Source organism: Bos indicus, chromosome 7 (assembly GCF_029378745.1).
Source record: "Bos indicus isolate NIAB-ARS_2022 breed Sahiwal x Tharparkar chromosome 7, NIAB-ARS_B.indTharparkar_mat_pri_1.0, whole genome shotgun sequence".
Lineage (NCBI taxonomy): Eukaryota > Metazoa > Chordata > Mammalia > Artiodactyla > Bovidae > Bos > Bos indicus.
In genome coordinates this window covers 1563128-1588866 of record NC_091766.1, presented here as the reverse complement: position 1 = coordinate 1588866, position 25739 = coordinate 1563128, and the positions used below count along the sequence as shown (strand labels likewise).

Sequence of the window (25739 nt, the reverse complement as noted above, 5' to 3'; positions counted from 1 at the left end):
TCATGTAAATAAGATAGAGTAGTAGATTCCTTTTTAGATAGCATTTTATATTTTTAGTCCCATTTAGGAAAAATCTTTTAGAACATGTGGTTCTTGCTTCCATTTCTTTTCCCTTCACCTTGTCTTTTGTTCTTTGAGAAAAACTTTTTTTTTCTCTTGAGTCTTAAAAAGTGAAATTATTTCATGTATTTGGTACTTTTTGTTACAGATTTTTGATTTGAGTATATTATCACTACTTGAAAGACATATTTAATAAAAGTTGAAAATAGAGTGATTAGGTGGGCTAAGAAGAGCTGAATTGTCCCTGTTTTTATTATTATTTACATTGTTTCTTTTTATAGGCCAACTATAATTTGAATCTTAATTTGGGGGAATGTCTTCATTACAGGTGGATTTTATCCAGAGCCAAGAAAGATGACACTGATGACGAAATTGCCAAATATGATGGTGAGAGTTGCATTTGATTTAGATACAATAGCAGATTGAGATACGGTATGTTTCCATAGTATCTCAAGACTAGTTTAAAAGGAGTATGTATGTATACATTTTAAGGTTATTCCTTGGAAGTTTGCTATTTTTGCGTGTCCCATTATATTTTATAGGGTTAGACCTGTTTAATTTTAATTTTTATACTATAAAGTGGAAAGATAATTTATTACCCATGGTACTGTATTTTGGACATGGAAGGTCTTTTCTAGGCATTGGTACAGTGCATGTGCTATGGGTTTTTAAAAACTATATCCTAATATTTATCAGTTATGTGTGTTTTATATTAATAGGCCGGCTCTTAGAGGTAAATGAAACATGTTAAACATTTGTCCGTGTGATGAATTTATACAACTCGGAGTTTTATTTATTACCATTTAAAGATCTTCAGAGGTGTAGTTAGGGAGTGAAATGGAACTTTTTTTTGTTGTCTTGCAGGAAAGTGGGAGGTAGATGAAATGAAGGAATCGAAACTTCCAGGCGATAAAGGACTTGTGTTGATGTCTCGGGCCAAACACCATGCTATCTCTACTAAACTGAACAAGCCCTTCATCTTCGATACCAAGCCTCTCATTGTTCAGTGAGTAAAACACTTGCTTGATAGAAGCTTTCTTGGAAGAATGATAACATGTTTAAAACTGTTACTCTATGTAAAAAATAATGAGAATAATTACATGTTGCAGTAGAAGTTTTAGGATGTGTTTCAGCATCTTGTAACATTTTTTTTTCATGCCCAATAAATTATTTTGAAATAAAGCAGCCATTTTTCCTCCTGATACAAAATGAACTTCTGGATTTTGCGGGTTTTTTCGTTTTTTTTTTTTAACTTATTTAATTTTGGAGGATTGGGTGGATATAACAATAGAAGACCACCTGACCTGCCTCTTGAGAAATCTGTGTGCAGGTCAGGAAGAAACAGTTAGAACTGGACATGAAACAACAGACTGGTTCCAAATAGGAAAAGGAGTACGTCAAGGCTGTATATTGTCACCCTGCTTATTTAACTTATATGCAGAGTACATCATGAGAAACGCTGGACTGGAAGAAGCACAAGCTGGAATCAAGATTGCTGGGAGAAATATCAATAACCTCAGATATGCAGATGACACCACCCTTATGGCAGAAAGTGAAGAGGAACTAAAAAGCCTCTTGATGAAAGTGAAAGAGGAAAGTGAAAAAGTTGGCTTAAAGCTCAACATTCAGAAAATGAAAATCATGGCATCCGGTCCCATCGCTTCATGGGAAATAGATGGGGAAACAGTGTCAGGCTTTATTTTTTGGGGTCCAAAATCACTGCAGATGGTGACTGCAGCCATGAAATTAAAAGACACTTACTCCTTGGAAGGAAAGTTATGACCAACCTAGATAGCATATTCAAAAGCAGAGACATTACTTTGCCAATAAAGGTCTGTCTAGTCAAGGCTATGGTTTTTCCTGTGGTCATGTATGGATGTGAGAGTTGGGCTGTGAAGAAGGCTGAGTGTCGAAGAATTGATGCTTTTGAACTGTGATGTTGGAGAAGACTCTTGAGAGTCCCTTGGACTGCAAGGAGATCCAACCAGTCCATTCTGAAGGAGATCAGCCCTGGGATTTCTTTGGAAGGAATGATGCTAAAGCTGAAACTCCAGTACTTTGGTCACCTCATGGGAAGAATTGACTCATTGGAAAAGACTCTGATGCTGGGAGGGATTGGGGGTAGGAGGAGAAGGGGACAACAGAGGATGAGATGGTTGGATGGCATCACTGATTCAATGGACATGAGTCGAAGTGAATTCTGGGAGTTGGTGATGGACAGGGAGGCCTGGCGTGCTGCAATTCATGGGGTCGCAAAGAGTCGGACACGCCTGAGCAACTGAACTGTATAAAACGTGATCAAAATGAGGGAAAGGGGAAATAAATTAATGCCATATGGTTTCTGCTTTTTTTTTTCCCCTAAAATTAGGTATGAGGTTAATTTCCAAAATGGGATAGAATGTGGTGGTGCCTATGTGAAACTACTTTCCAAAACCCCAGAGCTCAATCTGGTAAGTACTTTCTGTTTATGTGGCCACCCAATTACCTTTTAAGAATTTCAGAGAAAACGAAAGAAAATTTTCTAAGACCTGTGAAAATAAAGGTCTTCTTTCCTGCTGTTGAAATATCTTGGAAGTTGAAAATATCGACTTTGACATTTCTTTGCTTTTTATTTGAAATGTAAATTTCGAAGCTGTTTCTTAGTTTCTGTCCTATGTAATTTTTAGATTTAGCAAACTTTATAAAAGAAGTATAACTCTCTAGATAAATGCATTATTTTACGTTTTTAATCACTTTCATACAGTCTCAGTAAAATTTCTGGTAATTTCTGGTTATTACTTTTCACTGGTATCTGTACAAATCTCATAAATGAATAAATAGGACACTATTTGGGATTTTGTAAGAGGATATATCATACTTTTTGAAAAGTTGCTTTTCAACACTTTGAGTTATTTAATTCATTTTTGTTTCTGAAGGATCAGTTCCACGACAAGACCCCCTATACGATTATGTTTGGTCCAGATAAATGTGGAGAGGACTATAAATTGCACTTCATTTTCCGCCACAAAAACCCCAAAACGGGTGTATATGAAGAAAAGCATGCTAAGAGGCCAGATGCAGATCTGAAGACCTATTTTACTGATAAGAAAACACATCTTTATACATTAAGTAAGAAAAACTGTTAATTAATTTGGGGGTTTTTTGGCACTACCCATTTATCATCCTTCTAAAGTTATAAACCTGCAAATAACAATCTCTATTGACTTAAAATCTTAGTGGTGAGAAGAACTTAATTTCTCAGCACTAAAAGAAATGTTTCTTCCTTAGGTTGAATTGAGAAACAGGTTTTAAGAAAAGCTTGTATGTCCTGTAAAGAGATTCTTTGCTTGGTTTCCACTCATCTCCTGCCTTTGTTTATTTTCTTGTTGATAGAACATTAAGTAACAGGACATACAATAGAAATGCGTGTACAGTTTTTCTCAGTGTCTTCTAGTTGAACTTGTTTGGATGTTCCAACACCTAGACAGTTGAGAATAGTAATTCAGACATTGGAGTGGGGTTTTTATATTCATAAGGCTTTTTCTGCTGCTTTGAGATCACATATAGTCATGCCTCTTTTCCTAAAGAATGCAATAACTTTTTTTCTTTATAACAAAAGTATACATATTCAGCATAGAAATTTGAAAGGAAAAAAGAAGACATTTAAAGTATCTGAAATATCAACATTGTGATATGTATTTGGCCATATGTGAATAAATATGTATATATGTGTAAACACATATAATTTTATATTAACAGAGAAGGCAATGGCACCCCACTCCAGTACTCTTGCCTGGAAAATCCCATGGATAGAGGAGCCTGGTAGGCTACCGTCCACCGGGTCGCTAAGTCAGACACGACTGAGCTACTTCACTTTCACTTTTCACTTTCATGCATTGGAGAAGGAAATGGCAACCCACTCCAGTGTTCTTGCCTGGAGAATCCCAGGGATGGGGGAGCTTGGTGGGCTGCCGTCGCTGGGGTTGCACAGATTCGGACACGACTGAAGCGACTTAGCAGCAGCAAGTATGTTTTATTTCTTCTCTTCACAAAAGTGTGAGAATTTTCTATGAGAATATTTCATTGATAACGTTGATCACCTTCATTATCGTTTAGGATAGCAGGATAGTACTGTGTTATCTTCCACAGTATTCTGGATGTGCTGTGATCTAGCCACTTGCCTATTAGACATTTAGTTGTAGGATCCAGGCTTTAGCATAATTCCACTTAAGATACTTTTATAGATTTAAAGTTATATTTGCATTCTTCACTGGAGTCCAAAAGTACAACCTGAGTAGATTTGTGGTTTAATAAATAAAAGGTTTGTGTGATTGGAACTGTTGGCAACATAGATAGTGGTAATACCAACTCAGAAGATGAGGAAATGGGCCTTTTCTACTGGGGGACGGTTATAATAAGAAAACTTATTTGCCTGTTGACCTGTGTGTACCCATTTGTGACAAACCAGTATCGCAGTTACTTTGCATACCTTTGGGTTTTTGATGTTTTTCTGTTCATATTCCATGTTCATGGAATATTTTGTTGTTTTAAAATTTTACCTGTTGTTTAATTTCTAAAAGCCTGAAGAACTAATGTTTATGATTTACAGATAAGGAAAAGACTACAAACTTGCCTGAGCCTCCATGACCATGTTCCGACTCTTAATACCCAAAGTCATTACTCCATGCTTCTGCCTTCTGTTAGAAATATGATCCTTTGTGGTAAAGAAAACTTGGGAATGAGTGGCTAATTAACTTTTTAAAATCGCATTTAATTTTTTTCAGTCCTGAATCCAGATAATAGTTTTGAAATATTAGTGGACCAATCTGTTGTTAACAGTGGGAATCTGTTACATGACATGACTCCTCCTGTAAATCCTTCACGTGAAATTGAGGACCCAGAAGACCGGAAGCCTGAAGATTGGGATGAAAGACCAAAAATACCAGATCCTGATGCTGTCAAACCAGATGACTGGTGAGTCTGTTTTTGAATGCAATGGAGCATTTCATATATTTCATGTGGCTTAAGCAATCTAATGATGGTTGAAATGTGATAATTTGTATAATCTGTGATGCAGTCTAAATGTTAGGAAAAATGCAGACTACTATAGCTGAAAATAGAAGTGACCATATGGTGATCAGCAGGGCTGCCGAGGTCATCTGGACTGCCTCACACCATTTTACAGGCTACTAGATGCTGAAACTAATGATAGGGATTGCCTGTGGCAACGCAGTTGGTTTGTGGCAAAACTTCACATCTTTTGACCTGGCCTTTCCCATGCTTCTGCAATTCAATTTAAAGCTGGAGTCCTAAAATTTTAATTTGAAAAATAACCTTTCTCCTATTAAACTGTACTCAGGAAATCTCTGCTCTCTGTTGGGCACTGGAATACAAAGCCACAGGCACATAGCTGCCTGCACAGCTCTCACCGTAGTTGTGAGACAGGCAACTGAAGTTGGCACGCTTATGGTGAATGATCTAATATGTGTTTCCATGGTGACCAGAGCACCAACTATACCAAACTTCAGTATTCTTAAATTGAGAATTGAAAGCGGGCAAGAGATAACTAACTGGTAAAGATGGGAAATGGTATTTCTGGTTGAAGGAGAATATCATGTGCAGAAGTAGAGGAACAGGAGCAAGCTTAACACACATGAGGGAAATTGAGCGGTCTTTTATGTAGGATGCAAATTGAAGAGTGGTAAGAAATGAAAACAGGTGGGTTGTCCTCTTGTATATGACCCTGTTTGAACTCTTGGTATGGTGACTTGTGGAAATGTTAGAAAGTGAACAAAGAGAAATGATAAAACTGACCTTCCATTTATAAAACCATCCTCTTAGGTTTCATAGTGAAATTCTAGTTGATACTTAGGTGCTGCACTGGTGTAAAGGGTGAGTTTATTTGTATGTTTGGTGAACATTAGATTTGGGCTCCCCTTGTTCAGTATTGTATTCCTTAACTAGCTGTTTTGTTGTGGGGGAGGAGAAGTAAATGTTCAGCTTAAAAGGTCAGCTGAATGATAGACAAGTTTTAGTCCTAACACAATTTTAAACTAGCATAGTTCTAAAACAAGCATAACCCTGACCAAGAATAGATGTCCTTGCTTACCAGCTAAAGTGGCACTGTCTTACAGTAACTGCATGAAGCTTTGAAATTAGGTACTTCTTGATAAACTTAGAAGGGTGACTGTAAAGTCATAATTGACACGCTGAAATCCACCCTTTTAAAATGTACAGTTTACTGGTTTAGTATATTCACAGTGTTGTGCGGCGATTACCACTAATTCCAAAACATTTTTATCACCCAAAAAGAAGCCTATACCCACGAAGCAGTTACTTCCTCCGTTTCTCTCTTCCACCAGCCTTTGGCAACCACTAATCTACTTTCTTACGGATTTGACTATTCTGGATATAGGATTAATAAGATATGTGGTCTTTGGTGTCTAGCTTCTTTGGCTTAGCATAATAATTTTAAGACTCATCCATGTGGAACCTTGAATTGATACTTTCTTTTTGTGACTGAATAATATTCCATCCTGTGGGTGATACCACATTTTATTTACCCGTTCCTTGTTTAATTGACATTTAAGTTGTTTCCCTTTTGGGGCTATGGTTGTGAATAACGCTGCTATGAACATTCAGATGAATGGTTTTGGGGTGAATATACATTTTCATTTCTTTTGGGTGTATTCCTAGGAGTGGAATTGTTAGGTCACATGGTAACTATGTTTAACTTTGTGAGGGACTGCCAAACTGTTTTCCAAGGTAGCTGCACCATTTTGCTTTCTTAGAAGCAGTGTATGAGGGTTTCATTTTTTTCCATATCCTTGCCAATACTTAAACTATCAGTCCTTTTTCATTATGGTCATCCTCCTGGTTATGAAGTGGTATCTTACTGTGGTTTTGATTTGCATTTCAAAATGATGACTAGTGATGTAGAACATATTTTCATGTGCTTTTTGGGCATTTGTATATCTGAAGAAATGTTTATTCAAATCCTCTGCTGCTGCTGCTGCTAAGTTGCTTCAGTCGTGTCCGACTCTGTGTGACCCCATAGACGGCAGCCCACCAGGCTCCCCCATCCCTGGGATTCTCTAGGCAAGAACACTGGAGTGGGTTGCCATTTCCTTCTCCAATGCATGAAAGTGAAAAGTCAAAGTGAAGTTGCTCAGTCGTGTCTGACTCTTAGCAAACCCATGGACTGCAGCCTACCAGGCTCCTCCGTCCCTGGGATTTTCCAGGCAAGAGTAGTGGAGTGGGGTGCCACTGCCTTCTCCAGTTCTGCATACTAGGCCCTTGCATATGATTTTAGCTATTTTTAGGAGGAGCTATTTCACAGAGTGGGACCACACTGTCATCATTGTAGTTCTGTGGCCAGTGTTGTCATTAATTGTCTTTTTCTTTTGTGCTAAGGGATGAAGATGCCCCTGCTAAGATTCCAGATGAAGAAGCTACGAAGCCCGAAGGCTGGTTAGATGATGAGCCTGAGTATGTGCCTGACCCAGACGCAGAGAGGCCGGAGGACTGGTATGAGCACTGGTTAACTTTAACATTGCCTGCTTCTTACTGAAGGGAAAGTCAGTGCTGAATGCAGCCAGGGCTTCCCCGGGGGCTCAGACGGTAAAGCGCCTGCCTGTAGTAGGCGCTGGCTCACTTTAGCATCACCTGCTTTTTTACTGAAGTGAAAGTCAGTGCTGAATGCAGCCAGGGCTTCTCTGGTGGCTCAGACAATGAAGCACCTGCCTGCAACGCGGGAGACCCGGGTTCAGTCCCTGGGTCAGGAAGATTTCCTGGAGAAGGAAATGGCAACCCACTCCAGTATTCAACTGCTCAAACTTAAGTGTAGAGCTCAACAAACTAAATTGATTACATTTTCATCTCTCTTTTTAATGTATCTATCACAGAAAATCCTTTGTTACTGGAAATGCAGAAACAAAATGATGCTTTGTAGTATGCCGCTGAATATTCCTACAGGATTTTAGGGAAGCCCTAGGGTAGCTTTTCATAGTCCTGCTTCACAGAATCCACCTGTAGTTTGTTTCTGTCTCCACAGGGATGAAGATATGGACGGAGAATGGGAGGCTCCTCAGATTGCCAACCCTAAGTGTGAGTCGGCCCCTGGGTGCGGTGTCTGGCAGCGACCCATGATTGACAACCCTAATTATAAGGGCAGATGGAAGCCCCCCATGATTGACAACCCTAACTACCAGGTTGGTACCTCCTGATGGTTGAGCTGCTTCATTGAGCTCTTAGTGTTCAGATAGTTCTCGAGTATGTAGTGAGGCTGCCACAGATTGATCCTCTATATGCAAACAACTGAATTAAAAACAAAGTAAACTTCAGAATTACGAGAGAACTTATGTTTTGTATTGAAAAGATGAACCTAAAAAGTGGAAAGACGAGCTTTCATAATTGCATTATAACTTAAACAAAAGGGAAGACGTGTGGTTTGGACGCCCTGCTGCCATGTGGCGGGGTGCTCCAGCGTAAATGTCCACACTGGCAGTCTCTGGTAGCGTGGATAGGGGACTGTGGTGAAAGTTGGTCCTGACCATGAGTTAGCCCGTTGTTTGACCTCGGTATCTTCAGCTATGAATGCTGAAGCTCAAATGAGATGATCATACCAGTGGTGATACCTTAAAGCTTCAGGTTTACCGTGGCTCTGTAACAGTTCCGACCCTGGTCTCACTTCTGTTTCTATCCCAGTCAGATTATTTAAAATCATTAATTTCTACTTTACAGCTTACTTCGAAATGTAAGTTGTATCTCTACATATAGACTGTGTATACTTTTCTGTTTTAAGTGTATTTTAAGTTGTGCAGGCAATAAGAAAAGTTGCCCCTTAGCTGTTTTGTTGACGGCCATTTAGGTGAATTTCCATATTTGCTTTTAGAATCCTTGCTACAGTAATTTTCCTTGTACTTGTCTGAGTATATGTGGTAACTGTTTCTCTAGGTAGTTGTCTGAGGTGAAATATCTGGTTGAAGAAGTGTGTTCTGATTTATGCTCCCACGCCTACCAGCAGTTAGTTGATAAGAGTGAAAGCTCTTGGAATGTGCCAGGTAGAGCAAGGTGTAGGTCTGAATCAAGGTCATCGGTGAAACTGAAAGTAGAAATTGGAGGTAGTTGGAGTTCAGCCCTCTTAGAGGCATTAGTAGCATTTATTGTTTTCCTCCTGTTAAGTTTCACACTGTCAGCACTTACTTCACAGATAATGCAGAATTCATCTTATTTAGGTTCACTATAAATTTGTGTTGATCATTACTGAAATGATTTTTTTAAATACTTTCTCTAGGGAATCTGGAAACCACGGAAAATACCAAATCCAGATTTCTTTGAAGATCTAGAGCCTTTCAAAATGACTCCTTTTAGTGCTATTGGTTTAGAACTGTGGTCTATGACTTCGGACATTTTTTTTGACAACTTTATTGTTTGTGGTGATCGAAGAGTAGTTGACGATTGGGCCAATGATGGATGGGGTCTGAAGAAAGCTGCAGATGGGGCTTCTGAGGTTTGTGCTTCCTTGTTTCTTGTGCATTTATCTCTTTTATAGGTAACTAATTGCTAATGTTGTGAAGAGCGATCTTCTAAGATTTGTCTTTTCCCTATTTGGGAATGTTGTCATAGAAAGTGTGACCTGTGTTGACTGAAGACAAAATACTGGGGTTTTGGACATGATTTCATTAGGTTAATACAAAGATTTTAGAGTCTATATTTGTGTTATATGCATGGTATTTCTTTTTTTTTTTTTTGCATGGTATTTCTTTTAAAATTGTGTTAAAATACAGTTAACAGGGATTGACATATATACTACTATATATAAAATAGATAACTAATAAGAACCTATTGTACTGCACAGGGAACTCTATTCAACACTCTTTAATGACCTATATGGGAATAGAATCTAGAAGAGGAGATATATGTATAACTAACTCACTTTGCTGTACAGCAGAAACTAGCACATCGTAAATCAACTGTTCTCCAATTTAAACAGTGTAAAAAAAGATTTAACAAAGTTTTCCATTTAGGATCTATTTTAATGCACTCTTAAATATTGAATCTTGGTTTATTAAATAAGTGGAGTTTTCAAATAATTGCTCATAAGGCCAAATTGAAAATTGGAGACACACTAAGAAAAAGAAATTCTTCATTCACTGATCCCTGAGGTTAAGAAACTTTGCAGGTAATTGGGAAGCCAGCTTTCACACCTAGGAAAGAGAAATACCCTTGTTGATAAAGACAGCAGGAAAACTGAGACTTTTATTTCCTTTTTACACTGTGTGGACATCTAGGCTTGAATCCTGAGAAAATGGTGTCTGAGCAGTGCCATGCAGGAATTTAACAGTGGGACAGTACTGCCTATATTTAGTGTCAGAAGCCGACCCTGAAATGAGTGCTGTCTTGTTTTCCAGCCAGGTGTAGTGGGGCAGATGATTGAGGCAGCTGAGGAGCGCCCGTGGCTCTGGGTGGTCTACATTTTGACTGTGGCTCTGCCCGTGTTTCTTGTCATCCTCTTCTGCTGTTCTGGAAAGGTATGAGTTGCCATTGCTTTGTTTTGTTTTATTTTGATTCACTCTTACCATGTTAAAAATAACCAGGATATATTGGCAGAGGTTTTTCTTTGTAGCAGCTCAGTAATGACTGGGCCACATTTGGTGCTGACTTCTGAAACCCTGTTATTTTCAGTGGCCATTTATTGTGCCCAGATGGAAGTAGGATTGTTAGCCCCTCAGTTGCTAGTCTAGTGTATTGCTCTCCTTCGTATTTGGCAGCAGCTTTCTGAAAGAAAAGAAGGGGGAAAAAAAAACTTAGATATGAAACTGACCCATCTGGGCACAAACTAGATTTTCCTGCTGGCATACCTGTTTCTGTTCATATACTTCATAATTCAATCTTTGATTTCTCATTATCCATTTCTCTTTTCAATATTCCCCCTTTCCCCCGAACACCACATACAGGAGTAATACAGCCTTTATTGTAGTTTTTCTTGTTTAGTCTTTGTTATATGGAATTAAAAAAAGAAGAAGAAAATTTTGTTTAGGCCCTCTACTTCTGCTTAAGAAGACTTGTGCTTCATACTGCATTCAAGACGTTTTGTAACCTGATCCCCAATCTTCTTTTCCAGCTTTATCCTCTGCCACTATTCTGCCTATTTGTTAGCTCAGTCACCTTTGACTAGCTAGACTTACACATTCCTGCCTGACCCCTTTGCTTCTACTGTTCCTTCTACTTGAACCACACATGCTCACTGGAGAGGAAGCTCTCAGGCAGGAATTCCTTCTTACACATTTCTTTGTACCTGCTCCAGCATACCACTTGTACAGAACTTTGCTCATAGGCATTCAATAATTACATGGTAATATAATACATAAAATATGAACAAACCTGTTGTGCTTTGGGGGAATATTTCAGAAACAGGCCAGCCCTGTGGAATACAAAAAGACTGATGCTCCTCAGCCAGATGTGAAGGAAGATGAAGAAGAAAAGGAAGAGGAGAAGGAAAAGGGAGATGAAGAGGAGGACGGTGAAGAGAAACTTGGTAAGAAGTAGACCCCAAAATATCTGCTCTGAGCCAGCACCCTAAGATGTTGCTTCAAACTCTTATACGCACGTTACTGTCAGGATTGTTTTAGACTCTAGAAGCGTGTTCTAATGCTAATTTTCTAGTTACCAAAAAATAAGTGTAAGATTTTGCTCAGTTGTTTTACTTTGACTTCTTAGAAGAGAAGCAGAAAAGTGATGTTGAAGAAGATGGTGACACTGTCAGTCAAGAGGAGGACGACAGGAAGCCTAAAGCAGAGGTAATGGAAAGTGGCAGCTCAGGGGAAGGCGCACGTACGGAGAGTGTTTTCATAAGATAGTTTTCAGTGGCTACGACAGTAAAGATTCTGTTATAGCCAATTTTGTAAAAGTGGGATTCTTAGCATTAAAAAATTCAATTTTTTAATTTTAAATTATATCTGAATCTCAAAAATACTTTCTGTGCTGAAAATGGTTTTCTGTAATAAGGAGAAGGCAAGGAAGACTAGTAAAGTGCTTTCTAGTAATGGTAGCTTCAGTTGTTTACAGTTCTGTTTCATCAACTATCTCTCCTCACTGTGCCCTTAAAACTGTTCCTTGGACAGATCACTGCATTCTAAAATTTTTGTCCCTCTTGCTGATGAATTCATTTGTTCATTCATTCAGTAAATATGTCTGGAGTAATTGTTAGTGAACAAGACAAAAATACTCTACCTTTGAGGAGCTTAATTCTAGTGGAAGGAAACAGTAAGCAATGGGCATTTTAAGGAAGTAAATGAACAGTAAGATAAAAAGCAATGAGCTATGAAAAATAAAAAGAAGACAGAAAAAGGTTTTGGAAGTACTGGGGGCAGAGTGAGTTGTACATAATTTTAAAGATGATAGGCCTCACCATAGCAAAAACTTGAAAGAGGTAAGAGGCTTTGCCGTGGAGATGTCCATGGGAAGAGAATTCTTGGAAGAGCAAACCACCACTAAAAGGACCTGAAATGGTAGTCTAGAAGGCCAGCATGGCCAGTAGATTACGAGGATGGAGAAGAAGAACATGGGGAGGGCTCCAGGTTGGGGGAGGCCTCTGAGGCTGTTGTATGGGACTTGGCTTTTCCTGCTAGTGAAATAGGCAGGCATCATAGTCTACGGGGCAAAGGACCGATGGGATCTGATTACTCTGGCTTGGATGTTTTCTGCAGACCAGGGAGAATCAAGGAGCCTAGTTAGATTACTGTACTAATCCAGGCAAGATATGGTGGCTCTGAGCAGGGTGATAGAGAAGGACATGAGTTTCTGATCTGGATTTCTGATCGGATTGGACAGACTGGATCTGATCCAGTCAGGTGGATTGGATATGAGGTATGAGGGAAGGAAAATAGTCCATGTCATTCTCACCACGGTCCCTTTTCTCAGCACTTCTCTTTCATTCTGATCCTTTCTGGAAACTATCCAGTTTTCATTTCCAGCTACCACAACTCTGCCCTTCTATTGATAAAGGTCAATGCTGTTTATATTTTCAATGAATATATTCTGTCTCAACTAGAATGCAGAATTCTTTCAGGTAGGGGCCAGTCTATTTTCATATTCCCCCAAATTCCTCACACAATAAGTGGGCGTAGCGTAGAAAGCACTGGATTTGTAGTCTTATTTCTTTTAGGCTGTGCCATGCAGCATGTGGGATCTTATTTCCTCAGCTAGGGTTCCAACCTGTGCTCCCTGCACTGGCAGCATGGAGTCTTAACCACTGGACTGCCAGGGAAGTCCCTGGGCTTGTAGTCTTGAATATTATATGAACTCTGCTTGGGCTTGGATAGCCTTTAGTCCTTATGAATCTGTGCTTTCTCAGCCTCAAAGTGGGACTAATATGTCCATAGACCAGTGGATTATTCAGGATTAAGCAGGATAACACATGATAGCCTGGTGTTTGGTCCTTTTTAAAGAAAATATTGATGGGTTAGGTTTAGAAAAGTGCACATTTATGGAAAACAAAGACTGAATAATAACACATGCACAGTTCTACCACCACTGACCCAATCATTGTTTTTGGTGCATTTTTTTCTAATCATTTGTTTGTTTTTCCTCAAATGAATTATACTCAGCTGGTTGATCCTGAAAACTTGGTGAATTTTTACTTTAAAAAAAATGCTAATTATAGTGAATTTCTTGTTTTTTCAACCAACAGGAGGATGAAATTTTGAACAGATCACCAAGAAACAGAAAGCCGAGAAGAGAGTGAAACAATCTTAAGAACTTGACCTGTGATTTTTCTCTCCCTCCCCTCCCCCTGCAAGTGTGGGTCCTAGGAAAGGACCTGGCACACCTTGGGTTGAAACTCAAAAAACTTTCCGATGCACCACCATCAGCAGGTCCCAGCTGAACACTCGCCCGTGTAATTTTAAACATCTAGCAGTAAATAATTGGAGTTGTGACATAAAGGACCCTGTTTCTGTAGAGAGAAAAGCTTAACATAATTGTTGTGAAATGTAACATGAAGCAACTAACTTGTAATTTTTTTTGTTTTTAAACATGTTTGTTTTTTTAAAATAGAGTGATAGAACTTTGCCAGTCTTTAAAAATCTTGGCTTAATTTAATATATTAATCTGTCCGTGCAGAAATAAAACCAACCTTTAAAAATGTTAGGGGAATGAATTTGAAGTTGGTGAATTGTAACTGATTTTAAGTTTGGTATTATGAAACATTTAAGTGTCTTTGTCCCCTAATTGATAATCATGTTTAAAATGTAGTCATTTGTGGTTATAATCTTGTTTTGCTTGCTTCCATTATTCAATGCCTCCTAAGGAAAGTGAGAGTGATTGGATGGAAGCCCAAATTTAAGTAAAGATTGTTTAAGTTATATTAAAAATAGACATACAAAAAGAAAAAGCATTTCACTGGTTGGTTAGACTACAAAGTATGTGTGTTCTCTTGCCCTTGCAACAGCTCAGTTCCCACACAGCTTTGCAGTCAGTGGAAGAGGTGGCATATATGGCACTCAGGCATCATGCCATCCTTCACACGCCAGGAGCGTCTGGGCTCCAGCCTTCTCACGCAGGTGGCTTCTCAAGGAGCTACCACTGTGTGTGAGCTCCAGAGTAGGTGCAGATGTTTTCATCACATCTTCCACGTTGTTGACACTGTCTTACCTTCTCAAGTTCCCCAAATTCCCGAGAGCTTTCTCCTCTGCTATGCATTTTGTCTTCACAGCGCAGCTTGCAGTCCCTTGCTAAAGATGATTATAAGCTCTGCATAGTGTTAAGCTTTATTGTGGTTATGTGTATGTTTCTTCTTCCTTTGTTAAGCAGACCCACACCTTTCCAGGTCAAAGTACAGGATAGAGTGCTATCCTTCATCTTTACCATTTCTTTTACTCCGTTTAAAGACTTCAGAAGTCTAATCCAGAGTTGAGCCAATTCAGAATTGACTGTAATTGAACACAGGCTAAAAGTATTTATGGGGGGAGTGACTTTTAGCATGAGTTTTCTGATTTTTGTAGCTGCTAACCTTTTAAATCTTTATTTGCAGTTCATGTAACAGTTGTCTTAAATTACATGATAAAGCAGTCCTGTTCAATTTTTTTTTTAATGTGGCTTGTAGAATTTTTAATAAATGAGCTTAGGTCTGTTTTTTCATGTGGAATGCAGATGGGTGCTATCAGAGCCTCTCCCCCATCACTATAGTGTAATAATATTATTACACCACACTGAAATGTATTCAGAACTAGATTTTTTTTATTGTTTAGCTTTATTGTTTCTTCAGAGGTGTTGCAAATGTACCGATGATACTGTTTCTTGCACTGAATATATAAACACTCCAGAGTGTTTATATTGGGGAGATATTGGGGAGGAAGTATATTCATAAAAGATGAAGGCTGTATCTGTTTATCTTCAATTTTTTACTTGTTCACTTAAATTCTTATGAGGGTGGGATGCATTTTCTTGCTGTTCAGTGCTTTATCCTTTTTCATCTGTCATTCTGTGGTCACAGTGACCTTAGCTATGTAGCAGACTTTCCCAAATGTATTGAGTGCAAATAAACAGTTACTTAGCAAGACCTGAAAATATGTCTGCAGGTTTCTCCTTGAAGTAAGCGTGTGGGATCGTTGCATTCTAGAAGTCTGCCGCCTTCACCCTGAATTGACATTGTATGTCATGCTTCCCTTACGGTTTCTTCCAGCTGAGTTGTGGAATAATGAGTATAAATCAGTAGACTCTTCATTTGCAAGATAATTTATCATATCCAGGGTAATTCAGCAATGTTTGTCTACCCTCCCCCCTAGTCCTTGGTCTGGGGGGAACCCACGAAAAAACAAAGCTAAATAAAAAGTCTTTTCTTGGTTCTGTATTCCACTTTGTTGAAGATACAGCCTCCTAATTAGAAGTCTGACATTAATGAACGAACAGCAGCAGTATTCATCTCTTTAAAAGGCACTTATTTTATATGCTGGTTATCTGCCCCATTGATATAAAATGCCCACTGCATCAGATGTGTTCCTCAATTTCTCTTAACCATAACACACTCCACTTTTCTCAGATTGTTGGGTTTACTAAATGGTGTTCCATTAAAGTCCTGTGTTAAGCATCTGCTTTTGACTGAATTTCACAAATAACCTTCAATTTGTTTTACTGTTTCAGGAGTGGGTTAATCTTCCATTAATTGGCTACTACAGGAAAGTTTGCTAATACACAAACTGTTATGAACAGTAAAATAGTTATTACTTCATCTTACCACATGAAGGTGAATATAATTCAAAGTAGGCTTTGCATCTTTTTCCTGTTGGATTGGGGTTCAGTAATTTCAGTTGTATAGGATGACTAGCACCTCAGAAGAAGAGTGGTGATTTGTAGATAATATTCTTGTAGATTATGGAAACCATTTAACTTCAAAATTTTTATTCAAAAATAAATGACTTTTGGAATCAGACTCCATCTTTTATATTCCTATTTAGGGATATTTTAGAACATTAGGTCAAAACTTTATGTAGTATTAGGCTTTTGAATTGCTTTCTGGAGAGTACACAAAATGTAGTGCTCCTAGTTACAATTATCTTTCCCATTAGAAAGGAACTTTAAGTCTGGTGTAAAATTTATGTTTGAAGAATGGTAAAAGCAGGACTGTTACGGTGTTCATGAGCCCTAAGCACTTTTGCTTTGGTGGGTCACTTGTATTTTTTACAGCATTTGTATAAAAACAAGTACTATTTGAATAAAGACTTGATTTTTTCTGCTGCTTTTAAAACATTTTCATTGGCCTAGTAAGAAGTTACTGTACCAAATGTTTGAGCTGTCGATGGTGTCTCATTTTGTAGCCTTTTGGCACCTCCTGTTTGTCTTTAGCAGTTAGGGTGCCAACAGGTATTGGCACCCTAGTTTCTCTTGACCCAACAGACTGTCATGTTTGATTGCTCCTGTTTTTACCCCGTCTCCCACTTCCTTTGCCTACTAGGTATAATACTAGAGTGTAATTGTTTTTAGTTGGATTTTGTCGTCTGATTCAGTTTTACCTAACAGACCATCTTTTAAACGTAAAACTTGCAGGCCAGGCTCCCCGTGTTTTTTTTTTGTTTGTTTACTAAGGCATCATCCTTTGCAGTTCTACTGTGCCCACCCCCTCCCCCAGGAGACTTCATATCCTTTTCATGTCGGCTTTTTTTCTTTTAGTAGTTGTAATTTTTGAAATACTTTGATATAAGGGCAGATACTCTCGATTCAGAACAGCGCATGAAGAAACCTTCAGCTCGAGTACGATTCTTAGCAACTGTGAGGCTGAATGTGAGAAGTGAGGTCGAAGAAAAACCGATGACACTGAAAAAGCGTGGCTACTGTTGAGCTTATCAAACCCGAATTTAAGAAGCGGTATGAAAATGGTGACTCGCTATGGTGCCAGACCAGCATTGGGTCTGGCGGGTTACGCCGCGCCTACTGCCCCTCTTTCCGCGGCGGACCCGGAAAGGCCTGTTCGCGTGAGGCGGCGTCTAGAGCCAGCTTCTGTTGGTCACACTCAGCTGAGAGTTGAGGACCGAAGCCCGCCCAGCTGCTTCCCTCCGCCTGACTTTGAGAGTTCCTTTTAAACTCCGCAAGGGAACAGCCCAGCGGGCCTCTAGTGTGCGCGGCCCCGCCCCTCGGGCGGCCCGCTCTTCCTTCTCTAATTGGCCGCAGTGTCTGTTCATCAGCTGTGACGGCAGGGTCGGCTGCCGGAGCCCCGCCCTCTTCCGAGAGCCCCGAAAACAATTTTAAGATGGCGGCGGCGGCGGCGCGGAAAACAATGGGGCCGGGCCGGCGGGGACAGGCCGAGGCCTGAGGTGGGCAGCAAGCGCCTGCCCGGGTTGGGCCGAGCGGGGCCTGAGGAAGACCCCCGCCGCGCGCGAGCCCGTTCCGCAGGTCGCGGGACCATGGCGTGGCCGTGAGGCAGCCGGGCAGCCGGCGGAGAGCGGGGCGTGCAGTGCCAGCCGGCCCGAGAGGCCCGCCTCGGGCCTGGCCCGTGCAGCCCGCGGCCCATGGTGCTGCCCACCTGCCCCATGGCGGAGTTCGCGCTGCCGCGGCACAGCGCGGTCATGGAGCGCCTCCGCCGGCGCATCGAGCTGTGCCGGCGCCACCACAGCACCTGTGAGGCCCGCTATGAGGCCGTATCGCCCGAACGCCTGGAGCTCGAGCGCCAGCACACCTTCGCCCTTCACCAGCGCTGCATCCAGGCCAAGGCCAAGCGCGCCGGCAAGCACCGGCAGCCGCCCGCCCCGGCCCCAGCTCCGGCCCCGGCGCCAGCGGCGGCCCCGCGCCTCGATGCTGCCGACGGCCCTGAGCACGGCCTCCCAGTCGCGGTGAGTAGGACCCGGGGAGCAGCCCCTTCTCTGGAGATGCTGCCCCTCACGCCGCCCAGGGCCCTTTGAGCCTGCCCCAGTGCCCGCAGCCCCTTGGGTCTCGCTCCGGGGAGGCTAACATGGCTGGGACTGAGCGGTTGTCATCTGCGGGAAATGGCACTGTGGCGTTTCCTTGGGAAAACAGGATCCTAAGGACCGACCTTAAGGCCCCGGCAGGGAAGGCTGGTGAACGGGCGGTGAAACAGTCTTCTTCCAGACTTGATTTCGAAATTCTGAGAACTCTGTTTTGGAACAGACTGGCATTAAAGTTGCCTGTGATAATGGCCTCATTTATTCTGCAGCTGTTCTTTGAGTCCTTGCTCTTTGCAGAGTCAGGGCTTAAATATGGAAATAAGACGGACTTCAATTGACCAAATGAAACTGTTCTGAATGGAAAGTCAAGAATCTTTGGAAATCTTCGTAAAGACATAGATGTACAAAAGAATTCTTTGTTTAGGCAGCTCTGAAATTTGTGGATTTGTGATTCCAGCAGAATTTTTGGCAGTTCCAGTTTTAATTAGAAGCCTGTGTAAAACCTCTGATGATATTAGAGTTTGTTGGTAAATTATTACACCCTTTTGGGCTCTCAGTAGTGCTAGGGAAGTTTGTTGCTTAGAGGTTTTCCTTCCTGAAACTACTTAGAAGGTTCGTTGCTATTGTTTTCTTGGTAATTTAAAGTTTAGAACAAACGCTACCAATTTAATTTCTGTGTATTTTTATAATTCACGCCTTTATTCGGTCTCACCGGGCTGTTGGGAGTACTCTTCCCTAATTAGTTTTCAGGTATTTAGTCTTAACCCTTTAAATGCTATGACCCTCACAGGCCCTATGCTCGATTTGTATTATTTTTCCTATTCTCTCCCACACCAGTCAGGACGGCTGGACATCTCATTGCTTATTGTTATCAATTCTTATATAGTCAGGACTCCTCGTCCTCACTTTTCTTCTCTGTAAATTGAAGATGTGTCTGACTTCCTCTGGGATTCTTGTAAGATTCAAAAAAAATGAGTGTCAAGGTGAAAATACTTCATAAATGGGAGGCTGCCTGTAAGACCCACCCGGTCACCTCTCAGAATCTTGACATTCTTCAGGTCCAGTTCGTCTTCCTCTTTAAAACCAGTTTTTACCCTGCTCCACAGCAATTAGAATCTCCTTTGTCAGAACATTAAGCAAATGCATTGCCTGTGCTGTTTTAAATATTTTAAGCACATCATTGCATGCTACCTTAGAAGTGTCTTGAAAACTAGACTGTAAGCCCTAGGAGACACGGAGGGGTGCAGCTCAAAGGAAAGACTTCAGATTTTGGGTGGTCATTCCATTTAAGTAAATAGTGAAAGCCCATTAAAAAAAAATCTCAGTTTTACACACAAATAGTTGCCTTGAACACCCGCTAGAATATACATTAGTAGTGATTCAGTTTGTTTAACAAGAGTAAGAATTTAGATCCTCTATGATATTTTTAGCCCTAAACTACTAGAGAGAAGTTGGACATGCTGTTTGAAGAGAAATGAGTCCTGAGTGTGTTAGAACTTGAGCCTGGCCTGTTAGCTACTCCTTTGGGTGATCAGGTGTGTCGTGTTATGTTGGTGTCTTATCACATTAAACCTTGACCCGTGGGTTTCCTGAGTTAAACTTTAGAATGGAATTGCTCTACTGCCTCCCTGCTAGGAAGAGGGACCCTGTTAACTTCAGTCTCCACATGGTTCTAGGTGAGCTCTTTGGCTTTGGAGTGAAGTTTTAGGAATGGAAGATGAGTGTCTAGTAGAACCCGTTTTAGTGGCTCCTTCAGTTCAGAGAGAGGCAGAGTTCTTGCCTTTTGGCCTTGAGAGAAAGCACAGCTTTGCCCACAGAGATGGAGTGGAGAAAGTGATTATTGTTTTTTGACAATTCTGTGTATGTATTTGATCTAATTAATATTCTTTAGTGAAAGTCATTTCTGTCTCTTTGCAACCCCACGGACTATACAGTCCATGGCATTCTCCAGGCCAGAATACTGGAATGGGTAGCCTTTCCCTTCTCCAAGGGATCTTGCCAACCCAGGGATCGAACCCAGGTCTCCCACATTGCAGGTGAATTCTTTGCCAGCTGAGCCACCAGGGAAGCCCAGTACTCCTTACATAAGGAATATTATTCTTATTTTTTCCAAAAGTCCTGTAGTACTCGTAGGCATCCGTTTCCTAGCAAAGTTACCATCAGCAAACCGTTTGTACAAGTGAAAATGGATCAAATCAAATTTACTAGTAGAGTCCACTCTCTGCTTGTTTTTTCCCCCTTCTTAGGATATTCCACTACAGCAAAATCTTGACCAATATCTATTTACGGTAAATACTGTTACAGATGAATCAGAAACTGTGCTTCAGACTTTTTCTACTCTAGTTGTCAAGGAATGACCTTATTAGGTTTTGTTTGTACTGCGTGTGCTCATTGAAAACCAAACAGTAATTTTCTAGTGACAGGATTGACTTCTTTTTATTAGGGATGCCACATAATAGAGAATTACCACTCACTTTATACAAACATTAATTCTGTCATGAAAATAGCCTTCTACAATAGCTTCAACATTTTCTTTTGGTAAAATGTTACAAAGGTTTATGCCTGGCCCCCTTGGACAGCGTTGTCATACTTTTGCTGCTTACTTCTTAAGTTGTTGTAATAGTTACCAAGAAATTTGACAGTTCCATGTCAGCCATTCATGGAAGTTGCCTTTCCTGCTTAGTTTAGGAAATTATATTGTTTGTTAGGAAAGAATTACCAATACATTGTTAATTGTTTAGGAAATAATATTTCTGTCACTCTCTTTTTAACTTTTATCTATACGTAACTACACAAATAGTGCAAAGAACACCTGCTTACCTTTACTTAGATTCTGCCCATTGTCGTCATCGTTCCTTATTTGCTTTATCGTGTCACACATACTCTTTCTGTCCTCTCTACCTTTCTGTCTCCCTAAAAGTTCTGTTCTCTGAACCATCTGTGAGGACACTGCACACCTCTCTACCCCAAACACCTCAGTGTGTACCTTCTAAGAGTTAAAGATGTGCAGAATTTTAATAATTATTTTGTAGACTGAGCCTATGTAAGAATTATATAAATAATAAATTATTTTCAGAGAGTAGGTGTTTCTGAACATGACAGACATTGTGGGATAATTTTAGAGAAAAGATGAGTAACATGGCTTCAGGATTGCATTTCTTCCTAGAACGTTCATGACCTTGTCCTAGCATCTTTCCTTTTTTATCAGTATCCCCTTTTCCACTGGGTCCTTGCCTTTAGCTTGAAGCATGAGCAGATCTTCTCCTTTCTTTTGTCTTTTCTCACCCTCAAAATAGTGTCCTAGCTCCTTCCTTCCCTTTGCCCTTTCCACCGCACTTCCCATTTGCTCATTTCCCCATTGTAATCTGCCTTCTGCCTCTTCTACTTTTCCGAAGCTGCCCCTTAAAGGACACCAAAGATGGACTTGCCAAATTCAGTGGTTTCTTAGTCATCATTCTTTTTGACTTCCTCCTTCCTAAGACTCTTCTGTTAGCTTCTACTCTCTTCTGATTTTCTTTCCAGCTTTCTGACTTTTCCTCCTGCTTTCCTTTATTAATTCATGCAAAAAATATTTGAGTGCCCACTGTAGGTCAGAACATTTTTTGGTTGCTAGGGATACAGCAGTGAACAAGACAGACTGAAACTCTGCTCTCATGGAGAGAGATCAATAATTTTTAAAACTAATTTTAAGTTATAATAAATGCTAAGAAAAAATGTAAAGTGATGTGATTCTGAGTGATTTATAGTAGCAGTTTTAGATATGATAGTAGCAGCTCTGTCTTAATTTGGGCTGAATGACAGAAGGTAATGAGTCAGCTGAAAGTTTCAGAAAAGAACATTCCAGTTAGAACTACCACCAGAAAGTTTCTGAGGCAAGAACCTTCTGAGCTTGCATGAAGGACAGAAAGGAGCGACAATATGGGCAGAGCAGCCGGCAGTCGGCTGGTGTGAAAGCTGGGTAAGCGAGGGTCAGATCAAGTGCAGGATTTGAAGGGAAAACATCACATAATCTGACATTTTTTAAAGGCCACTCTGATGCTGGAGGGAGGGTGGGATCGGTCTGGGCATGAGTGGGCGCAGTTCGGGCTTTTGCAGTGGTCTAGGCTGGAGCCGTTCGTGGTAGTGCAGATGGAGAGGAGGTGAGTTCTGGATAGCTTCCGAAGGCAGAGGTGACAGAGGGCGGTGAGGGGCTAAATGGATTGGATTGGAGGCACATGGAGGGAGTTGAAGGGAATTCCAAGTTTTTTGGCTTGAGAAATGTTCTTTGGACACTTTTAAAATAGTCATGTTCCCTAGTTTTTTTCACTCAGTTTTCTTTTCTGGGGTTAATGTCATTGATTCTTTCATGCATCTATCACCTATAATAGATTCTTCACATCTCTACCCAGGGTCAAATGCAGCTGTGTACTGCACATTTCCACTTTGATTCCCACGTTATCCAAAAGGGACTCTCCGCTTTTCTTGCCAGTCTTACGTTTCTTCAGAGTATTTTCCCTTGTCCAGTCAACCAAAGTAGGGGCTTGGGAATTATCCACCCCTTTTCTTCATTTCCATCTTTTTGTTTTGGCTCTGTCCTGCAGCATGTGAGATCTTAGTTCCACAACCAGCGAGCGAACCCGTGCATTGGGAGCACGGAGTCTTAGCCATGTACCATCAGGGTAGTCCCTATTTCCATCTTTGAGTTGGTCATTTGTTCACCCAACATTGAACTCCTGCTGGGAACCAGGAATTGTGGTGCCAGACCTATGTCATGTAGTCATCGCAAAGCCCTGTTGAAGGCTGTAAAACCTATGGGAATACTAGGAGAGGTGAAGTTTCACCCTTGGGTGAAGTTTGGAAAGTGTTACTTCTAAAGTGGGTCTTAATATTTTGCCAGATGTTTTCCCAAAGGGTGTTAACATGAAGCACTAATTTCATGGGCTATTAAAAGAGTTCTAGAGTTGCACAGATTTGGGTGATACTGGAATAAACAAATTTAAACAGTTTCCTTTATTGAGGAGGTTTCCAAGCATTTAATAGCTTAATATGCATGTGGGCTTGCACTCATAAGAGCAGGGAACATCTAATAGGGTTTTGATCCCTTTGGAAAACTAGGCAAAAGCACAAAACCGTGACAGTGACTAATTCTTTGAATTTAAGACTTTAAGTGCCAGAGGCTGGAAGATAAAACTGGAAAGGGAGGAGTCATATCACAAAAAGCTTTATGTTTGATACTGGGTGTATGGACTAAATAATTTTGAAACATTGTGAACCTCCCTGACAGATTTTTGTTGACATTTTAAGCTTATCAGAATTATAATGCATATGTCGTGTTGATCAATAGTATACTAAATTACCATAACTCAATTTAAATGAAATATATGAACTAAGAACATTTATGTAACACATGAAGTACTACGTATGTTTAATGTGAATCAGCTGTTTTAAAAAGAGAAAAGGGCAAAAATGCTATTTATAGCGGCAGAGGATATAACTTCCAGAGAATCATAAATGTTAACATTTTAAAGTAAAATGATTACATCACTTTTAAAAAATGTCTAGTGGAATCTGAAAACTTTAGTGATGTGCTTTTGTCAGCCACTTAAAGAATGCTTTTCTATAACAGAAATTTCATTTTTCAATTAATTGATTTTTCCTGGCTGCACATGGGCTTTCTCTAGTTGTGGTGCGCAGGTTTCCCCTCGTTGCCGTGACCTCTTGCTGTGGAGCACAGGCTAGGTAGGGTGTGCAGGCTCGGTAGTCGTGGCGCGTGGGCCCAGTTGCTCTGAGACGTGGGATCTTCCCAGACAAGGGATCAAACCTGTGTCCCCTGATTGGCAGGTGGATTCTTGACCACTGGATCACCAAGGACGTCCCGGACATTTTTCTCTTGAAACTTGCATTTCTTTTTTCTTTGTCTTTATTGAAGTCTAGGTGATTTACAATGCTGTGCTAGTTTCAGGCACACAGCAGAGTAATTCGGCCATACACACATGTGGATCTGTTTTTTCTCAGATTCTTTTTTCCTTATAGGTTATTAAAACTATGCAGTGAATTCCCTTTCTGCTCTTATTAAAGTCAATTTATAAGGAATTCCCTGGTGGTCTAGTGATTGGGACTCTGCTGTTTCACTTCAGAGGACCCAGGTTCGATCCCTGGTAGAGGAAAAAATCCCACAAACCCCATGGTGCATCCAAAAAAAAAAGTTGATTGATACAAAAGAATATAGTAGCATTTATAAGATTATATGTGTTATATATATTTGATATTTTAATAAGTTATTATAGTTAGTATACAACAAACAACATGCATTATACATTTTTATAAATAACTTATGCAGAAAAGTACAGGTTTATTATACTTACCTGGCGATCACCAAGGTGGTTTTCCCAGGTCAGTCCTTCGCACTCCACATGTGCTGACTCCTGCGATTCCCCAGACGTGGGAAGTTCGCCTGCATAATTTGTGGTAGTAGGGGACTGTGTTCACGTTTTCCCCTGAAGAAAAAAAAAAGTACAGGTTTATTAGACTTGCCTCTCAGTGAGATGGAGGAGGCTTTTCCGCCTAAATTTGTTCACATAACTGTGGCTGAATATTACTTATTGACAAAATGATAGTTTTTAATTCTATTCCTATTTTTTTGTCTTTACAAATTTAAGTTCCAGAAATCCTTGTTTGCCTAAGCATAAAAGAAAGGAGGAAATTTAATTCTAGTAATGTTCAAGTTTTTGAAATTTGAATTGTATGCCCGAAATCACATAGTGATATGTATCATCAAAAATTGATTTGTTAATTAGACAACAACTTAGTTAGGTACACTGTCAGTTTTAATGAAAGCAGAAAATTAGAGACCATCTGACTTATAAAAGGATAATCTCATCATCAGTCACTCACTTTCTCACCAAGAAATGTAACAGAGGCTTTACCAAATCTTATCAATTGATTGTCGATTATACCTGTTATTCTTTCATTTAGAAGGATCTTGTATAACCTAATTACTCAAAATTGATTGGGAAAATAAAAATATTATTCACTTCAGTACACCTTTGGCAGTAGTTTTTGATAAATACTTTTATCCACTTCAGGTATGTTTTCATCAAAACCTTAGAACTGTGACTGTCACTTGTTCACTGTTTGCCAGTGCCTACCAGGTAACCCAGTTGGCAGAATCAGTCTTCATTGTCTGGTTAATCAGCTTCCTGTCAGAAAAGGTTTGACTTCATTTTTCAAATACACATAATACCATACATCCCATGAGTACCATCTCACTTCTGAATTCTAAGGGAGAGAGTTGAACAGTGTAGAGCCTTGTCGTGAGTTTTA

General features: G+C 40.2%; 2 protein-coding genes across 2 annotated transcripts in view; both read left to right on the top strand.

Annotated features, from left to right (window-relative positions):
- Positions 1-15892, top strand: part of CANX (calnexin) — a 32476-nt gene extending 16584 nt beyond the window's left edge. The window contains exons 4-15 of the mRNA XM_070792330.1: positions 389-447; positions 925-1066; positions 2429-2510; positions 2976-3168; positions 4824-5013; positions 7453-7566; positions 8093-8249; positions 9335-9550; positions 10452-10571; positions 11452-11578; positions 11761-11840; positions 13733-15892. Coding sequence (XP_070648431.1) covers positions 389-447; positions 925-1066; positions 2429-2510; positions 2976-3168; positions 4824-5013; positions 7453-7566; positions 8093-8249; positions 9335-9550; positions 10452-10571; positions 11452-11578; positions 11761-11840; positions 13733-13786 — 1534 coding nt within the window. The 3' untranslated portion in view covers positions 13787-15892. The remainder of the gene's footprint in view (positions 1-388; positions 448-924; positions 1067-2428; positions 2511-2975; positions 3169-4823; positions 5014-7452; positions 7567-8092; positions 8250-9334; positions 9551-10451; positions 10572-11451; positions 11579-11760; positions 11841-13732) is intronic.
- A 1862-nt stretch (positions 15893-17754) lies between these two features.
- The window catches only part of MAML1 (mastermind like transcriptional coactivator 1), a 62007-nt gene continuing 54022 nt past the window's right edge, over positions 17755-25739 (top strand). The window contains exon 1 of the mRNA XM_070792329.1: positions 17755-18365. Within this exon, the coding sequence (XP_070648430.1) occupies positions 18045-18365 (321 nt within the window). The 5' untranslated portion in view covers positions 17755-18044. The remainder of the gene's footprint in view (positions 18366-25739) is intronic.